At 41.6% G+C, this 8,011-nt stretch overlaps 1 protein-coding gene across 1 annotated transcript; it reads left to right on the top strand.

The window, feature by feature from the left end:
• The first annotated feature begins 1,948 nt into the window (after positions 1-1,948).
• On the top strand, positions 1,949-5,038 carry LOC119734170 (aggrecan core protein-like). The gene is made up of 2 exons (XM_038207520.1): positions 1,949-2,037; positions 2,484-5,038. Exon 2 carries the CDS (start codon positions 2,974-2,976, stop codon positions 4,006-4,008), a length of 1,035 nt encoding a protein of 344 aa, XP_038063448.1. The 5' UTR covers positions 1,949-2,037; positions 2,484-2,973; the 3' UTR covers positions 4,009-5,038.
• The last annotated feature ends 2,973 nt before the right edge of the window (positions 5,039-8,011 follow it).

Raw genomic sequence — 8,011 nt, 5'->3', positions numbered from 1 at the left:
TAAAAAAAAAACCGATAGATTCAAAAAGATGAAGCGAAGGCAATGAGAACGTGCAAGTGGAACGGAACTCATTAAGGTGGCATCCGTCGGAAAAGACATGCGCCTGGGATGGCTTAAACGTGTGGGACATGCATGCAGCGGCACTCTTCAACTAAATACGAAGACACTTCTTCTTTTTTATAGAGTAGATCTGTTTGTTTCGTTTTACCTTTTGCCCAATGCCCAAACCATCAATTTTAAAATGTGAGTTAGTTCTAATTTTAAAATGTGATTTAGTTCTAATTTCTTTGGAAAGATGCTTCTATCTAAGAAACTTGATTGAAGCTCTTCAGCTTTCTCAAGTATCGATCTTCTGTTCAACCATTGGATGCTTTAAAGTTTTCAAGGTACAATGTACAGTGTATGTGGATTTTTCTAATGTCCGCAATGTAACCAGGAGGAGATTATTCTTTTCACTCTTAATTAGCCTGAACCTGTCTCGACTTTGCGCTGATGAATATGTTCTGTCCATTCCTTCTTATGGGGATAATCCTGTCTTCTGTGCACTCAGTCCATTATACGTTTAGGATTAGCTCCTGCTTCTTAAGCCGCTTATGTTGTGGCGTTTCTTTAAGACATGCATGTGTATTCATTTGGAACCACGGGTCCGTGGGAGGGATGTAACCGAATAACTTGGCGCTCCAATTTCATGGTATTTATTTAGACTTGTAGGTGCAGAAAGGTGTGTGCATGGGGCTTCTTACATCTCTGGGACCTCCATGCTGGGACATACACAAAGCCTCATTATCCCCTCTAGATCAAGAACTTCCGATAGCCAAAGTCTTATTATTAGATTTGAGTACCGGATAGTTAAAAGCCAGTACAATGAGAAAACACTTTGTTTACATGCTCCTTGATGCCGTTTTATGATGTCTAATCACATGGTTTCACCTCATCGATTTCGTTGAAGGTTCAACGAGTCGTCAATTTCATGTTAAACGAGATATATACTGCTTGGAAAATGTTTGGAGCCAAAGTATGAGAAACAATGCAAAAGAAATAGGGCAAAAGAAGGTTATTTCTCCAAGTCTTCGTACTGTTATCACAGCTAAACTATCACGGCAACCCAACATGATCAAGTTTCGAACTTACAACCGTCGAGACCACCCACTGAACGATATTGGCAAACGTGACAATATAGTTGACGATGGTAACAATGGTCGTAAGATAACGATGTTATTATGGTTATGACGACGGAATTGACGATAGTGGATAAGTGATGAAATAATGACATGGTCATAGGACAACCAAAAAATGGTTACTATTATTTTGTACCACCACTTTCATCACCGTCACTTGTTCCTTCTCGAAAATTCCTCCCCGTCAAGCCGTGTTTAGTTTCACAACTCTATTAAACAACTGTATCTGTTTTATTGCTATGTTATCTCGGTTTTAAGGAAATTGTTTGGGCTATTGCATAACGCATAACAAAAGGAGTGGTTCTTCGTTAAAAGTGCCGTACAAAATTGGCTCGGTGAAATTTCAACCTCTTCATTTTGGTGCGGTGACAACAAAAAGTGCTGCGAATTCCACCGTTTTTAGAGAGCCGAGTAGCTGGTATGCAACGACAGTACTGTTGTACATATTCACTGGGCTGTGGTGGGCCCGGGAGACGATTGCGTGTATCTTCGCGCTCCTTCTCCTGGCCTGGTAGAGCGTCCTTCATTTTGGTATCAAATAGACCGCATTTATATTGACGCCCCAACAAAATGATGCCCAAACAAAAAGGATCATTCGTTGCTATTTCCACCGTGAATGATGCGGGAATTCAGCGGCTGATCGGAGGACTGGGGCTGGTCCTTTTGTCCATACTTAAGGAATTTGTGTTTTCTCAACCATCCCCTAAGTGGATTTTCGACCACGGTGAACCCATATCAATTTAGCCCCTCCATTCACAAGGCTTGACTTCTTCGTTTTTTTGTAAAAAGGAGGGACGAACACAAGAGGAGTTTTTACGTCGATGGACCGGATCAATCAGTTTAAGTTGAGACAACTCGGGTAAAGTCTTCTTGAATTTTGTAAAGAGGCGTCTCCATTGTTATGGTGTGCAATGGCGCGGTGGATTGGTTTATCGGATTTAACGGGTTGTTAGATACGCGACTCGTTATCATCTTCCGGTATAAGGGAGGGAGTAAATAACCTCAACGGCGAGATGCATTTTCACTGCAGCTTCGTTTTGTAAAACAAACTTGAAAATAAACACAACAAATACAAGACTCCTGCTCTATCATTAGTAACTGTGCTTTCCTTGTTCTATGGTTTATTTAAGAAGGTGACAGTTGCGGAATTAGTGTTTGACGTCTAAAGCAGAACAAAATGTGTGAGCTCCCACACAACGTGTTCTCTTTTCACCTAATGAATAGTGTTCCCTTTTGTTTAACTTCTTATCAGTTCATTTTGAAGCTTGTAGAATATCTTAACCGTGACGTTTCACTTTATTTCAGCCCGCGGACATGCTTGGCAGGAACTTTTTTGAGCTGTAAAACACATCCGCAAGAAGTGACTGGAGCACATGCAACAACTTGGTGGATTTAAGAGTGTTCCTCAAGTAAATCGCCGCGGGGCTCCACTGTACTGGCCATCTCCCTGCTAAACCGACGGATAATAATCGAACACTACCCGTCTCTTTTGAAGTCGTCTGAAAAGGCTTCAGAATTACCGTCTTAATTCAGTCGGAGCCACTTGAATACCTTCCTTTTCATTCAATTTACATGCACTCGTCACTGGTCAGTTAACCGAGTACCTCATGCCTATGTGGACTACTGCTGTGCCATTCGTGGGGAAAGAAACACACCCCGGCAATTACATAGTCAGTGTAGTGGGGTGCATCGATCGCATTGCTGGCTTGACAACTTAGAGGGTGCGGACAAGTCTGTAGCGGTTGCGCAAGCACAGTTTTCGTTGTAACTTTCAGCCAATCTTCAAAAACTGAAAATGATGCTGAAGGTTTTGCTGGTAGTTTTGGCCGTGACTGCCGGGGTGTGGGCCGAGGAATGCCCGGATAGATACTGGCAATCGAGTGACGGCACGGTCTGTCTGCGTACTGATGTCGACCTTGCCATGACGCTATCAGACGCTGAGGCGTACTGCGCAAGCCAACCTGCTCCCGGTCGTCTCTTCCTGCCAACGGCCAGCAACACCGGCATCCTGAAGGAGTACGCGGATGAGACCTTCATACTGAGTCCCGATCTGTGGCGACGGTACTGGGTGGGGCTCACCAAAGACCTATCCGACGCCTGGCAGAGAAATGTCGTGGATTCCCAGGCGGGTGGACCGTACTGCGTGGCACTGGACTATCGCCGTCCCGTCAACAGCCAACAGGTGTCATTCTACGGCTACGAGACTCTCTCCTGCCGAAGCGACTTCAAGCTGCCCGCTATCTGCTCCGTCGAGCCGAAACTGGGGGTCCAAGATGTAATTCAACCGGAGCCGGCTAACGGTACACCAGAGTGCTCATGCCCACCCTGTGCCGTGCCCACATGTGAGTGCCCAGCGGTCGAGCCCTGCCAGAATGACGTCCCGCCTCCCCCTCCCATGGTCGAGTGCCCACCCACCTGGTTCACCCGCCGAGGGTATTGCTACCACTTCCTGATTGCCAGCAAGACCTGGGAGGAGGCCTCATCCAGCTGCCAGAAGGATGGAGCTGAGCTCGTCTTCATCGCGGACAAAGCTGAGAATGACTACTTAGCGGAGATCAGCGATGAATTGTCCGAGGCGTCTCCCACGATGCGACGGTACTGGATCGGTCTGAATGACCGCAACGAGGAAGGGCAGATGACTTGGGCCAGCGGCGAGCCTCTTAGCTTCACCTTGTGGGGACCAAGACAGCCCAGCGTCCATAAGAAACGCCGTTATGAGGAGAACTGTGTGGTAATCAATAGTCAATCTCCAGGTAAATGGGATGACATCTCATGCTGGCGCCGTCATCCATACATCTGCAAAAAAGCTGCCCAGATCATCAAAGAATAAGTGTCAAAATCTTTGAACTAAGAATAAAACCAAATCAGAACCGTTCATATAACATTTTATCCAGTCCTAACGAACAGCCGACTTTCATTCTGAGGATTGCGGCTGTTTGCTAAATGGAAGTTTTCACGTAAGTTTGGGACATATTCTTTACAATTTTCACAGGGAACTCGGTGACTAATTTAGGGACCTATATTAGATGCAATGTATAAAGGAAATGCTCGGTGCTATTTTTAGAATTCTTCAGTTAATTGTGTTTGTATTCAGCTACTTTCATTTTAAGTTTTGTATTACGTTGTTACAACTTTTAAAAGTACACAGACTTCAAACTGTAGCATATATTTCTTTGAAGTAGTTTCTTTGGTTCGAAAATTAATGTCAGATGTACATTTAGTCCCCTACTTAATTTTCTGCGTGCTCGAATGCACTTTTAAAACCTAAAACGCTACTACACCGAAGGACGCACCATGGTACATTTATTTGTTTAGTCGCATGCAGCTGTGATAAGATTTGGTGTGAGAAAACTGTAAGAAAATTTTAATAAGTGCCTAACCCATTTGATGTTTATAATTATATGTTTTGCCTTGATAAAATGTTCTGGTATAACCCGCATGCCCGTTGGCAAGGACTAAACCTTTCCTAATGGGCATGATACAAAGAAGTTGGTCGTGCTATAACTGCTTATATCATGGTATCAATACACTATCTAAAATTTGTTTTGGATACCAGGTACCACCACCCACTGATAATTTTACTGCTGTTGTTGCTTTTTGTTCAGGAAATAATCTAGGCAAAGTTCTGTTCAAACCATTAAACAATATGCTGTGCTCCTATTAGTACTACAAGAGTATTTTCTTATTTAACGTGTGGTTTTTAATCGTTCTAACTTTTCTTTAGTATAATTAATCTACTCTCATTATGATATTTTTGTATTTAAAGCACAATGTATATAAGTTTCATGCACCGTTACCAAAAAATTGTAATCAATTTGAAAAAAACTTGTGAACAAAATAAATATCTTTGATGCTATTTCTATTGTTGTAACCGAGTTTCATTTAATTCTGGAAACATCAAAGTTGATAAGGGGATTATTTGTGGGGGAAAATGTGATAGTAAAAAACATAATAAGTAATAGGTCATTATGGTGTGCATACAAGGTAAATCTGATAATCTCCGCAAGCACTAACATTATCTTTATAATTACATATAAGCATGTAAGCTTTGCGAATCTTATCGGGTAATTAGTTCCACTGGCACTGTACAAGTTTTATTCCAACAAATACATTTGTATCAAACTGTTTTCAGATAAGTCAAGATGCGCATAAAGTGGGACCTTGTTAATCTCATACGAAGGTGTGTCGATATACAGGGTGAGTAAAAAAAAAAGCGAAACCCAAAATAATGTCGGGACCACTGTTTTTGTAAAGTTCTGCATGTATAGCCCTTTCAAAATCTAGCATACGAAATCCTAGACTGACTCACCCAATCATGGAGGAGGAATATAAGTTGTAAAACAAGCTTGGGCTCCGCCGAGTCATAAGCACTAACGGAAAGAAATTGTACAACTTCTACTAATTGTTCAGATGTGAGAGATTAATTTGCCATTATTTTTAAATATTTGTTGTCACGTGCTGCAAATGTCATGAACTTTATCCAATTTGGGCTTTATTTCAGCATCCAATAATGGCTGTTTGCGCAGTGCACCCCTGCATTAAAAAAAAAAGATTTAAATGACAATTATCATAGCGTCCTTTAATCTGTTGCTTCCCGAAGTCTTTACAATCTGTCGTGTACATACTAGATATAAGCGAGTAGATTTGTATTAATAAAATAATATGTGCATGCACTTTTCGTGTAGCTCGGCAAAAGATTACTGTTCCAGTTGAAAGAGTGTGTATCAACAGAGAAACCGCAAAAATGATTCCCTGATTTCCCACGTAGAATGACGCCTTTATATGTACCATACAGAAGCATCCAAAGCAACGAAGCGAGAGAATACGAGATGTCATCCTCTAAGCCCGCGGGCGCTCAACACCAAGGAATTCTTGGTGATAAATCTGCATCATCACACAGAGCTCTTTTTACTGAGCATTTCTCTCCCAGACAACCCTCTTTCTCTTTTTCTGTTTAAAGAAGCCATTGAAAAAAGACAGACCCGTTTTCATGCCGAGCGATTGCATAAGACATGTCCCTCAAACTAAAGGCCTTGTAAAAGAATAGCATGCTTTTAAAGATGGATGATTTCAGGAAAATAGCCAGGGGTGTGAGTGTTTCTGAACGGGCATGCAGTGCAGTGTCCACAAAAAAACCCGGCTCCTCGAGCTGCATAACAGCTCTTTTCGGTCTTTTAATTTCTAACTTCGAACAAACTGGCCATCAGGAATTAATTCGCTGTTATGCTGAGTTATTTGACTGTCTCTATGGTGACCAAACAAGGGCTTGCGAGAAAAAAAGAAAGGTTTCGGTTTCTTTATTCCTTCACTTCTGCTCCGTATGGACCCTGTCATCAATGACACAAAATAGACTGGCCTATACATTCGAAATTAAAACGATGAGCGGAGGCTAGGCACCGGGAACAAGTCTATACCCAAAGGATTTAATGGTTTCAAGCATGCTTTCCCCAGTGCTGTTAAATGTAACAACAAATAAAACCTCTGTTTAAAAGTTAACAACATTTAACAAAGTCCTTTTGAAGGCCCGTCTTAAAAAAGGGATTTATAACTCATATTGTAGGCCAAAGCAGGGTTGTAAATAAAGATAAATGTGTACTACAGTTATTCCGTGTCATTTACTTTGTTGTTCCAAACAAATCACACAATAAATCGTATGTTTGGAAGAAACAGATTTAGGGTTATTTCGTTTAAATGGTGACATAATTTGAACGGATTGAGCAATGGAACTATTTTTTTTATCTAAAAGTAGTTTGTTAAATTGGCTTACTAGTCATAATTATGTTTGGTGCTAAATATTGTTCAAGCATAAAATATGTTGCTATTGGAGCCGCCCCTTAATAATACAGCCCGCCCTCCCCACTTGCAGTACTACATGTATTATGTATCCATGCATCTCAGTTTAACACGAGGCCCAATATGCCCAACATCTTCCATCTTTTTTTCATCGGAAACAAATATGTTCCAGATACATTTTTATGACGAAAAAAGTGCCTTTTTATGATCTATTTGATTATTTGAGGCAATTACTTTTGACGAATCAGCTATACTTACTCATCGGAATATGAATCATTGTACAACTTGAAGTCATCACTTTACAAACAGCTTTATACTGAAGCAAAAGTCTTCGCTCGTATCCCCTACCCTGTTTGCAGGGCGGGGGGGGGGGGGGGGGTACGAGCGAAAAGTCATACGGACTGGACATGAGTGGAAAATGGAAATGCGTTGAAGGCCGCGCCTAAACTCTACCACCTACTATACGATGACATCGACGTGGCATCGATTGTTGTGGGGATCCGGGATTAACGGGTCAATAACTGATTCTGTGCTGATAATCCCAAATGTTTCGCCGTTTCCTTTTTTTAAAGGCTTTTTGTTGGCAATAAACTGGCTGAGTTCCGGTGGAGTCGTTGACCTGAAGTTGGTTATTTGTGTCTAAGTGCAACAAGCCCCACTTCTAGCTCTGAAATGCTGAAGGTCAGCAATGTTGCCTGACAAAATGCGTTCAGCCCTATTTTTTTCAGTTGCCGTTGGGTATATGTGTATGCAACTTATGCCATTATATTCACAATGAAATTGTATCGGTTGTAGTAAAATGTAAGTATACTTTAAAAGAGTATACTTTAGAAGACAAAAGGCTAAAAAAAAAATGAAAAGCACAAAAGCTGCATCAACCCCATCCCTCCAATTACGTGCGCACGCGTCAGTCTTTGCACAGTACATCAAGAGGCGCGGTCTGCGTCACCGGTTAGAACAATATACCATGAGACTTCAAAGAAATGCGAAGTCACTGGCCCACCTGGATAAAGATTATGTACATATAGTATTGATAATGG

Source organism: Patiria miniata, unplaced genomic scaffold (assembly GCF_015706575.1).
Source record: "Patiria miniata isolate m_02_andy unplaced genomic scaffold, ASM1570657v1 HiC_scaffold_27, whole genome shotgun sequence".
Lineage (NCBI taxonomy): Eukaryota > Metazoa > Echinodermata > Asteroidea > Valvatida > Asterinidae > Patiria > Patiria miniata.
This window is presented reverse-complemented; position numbering and strand designations above follow the sequence as displayed.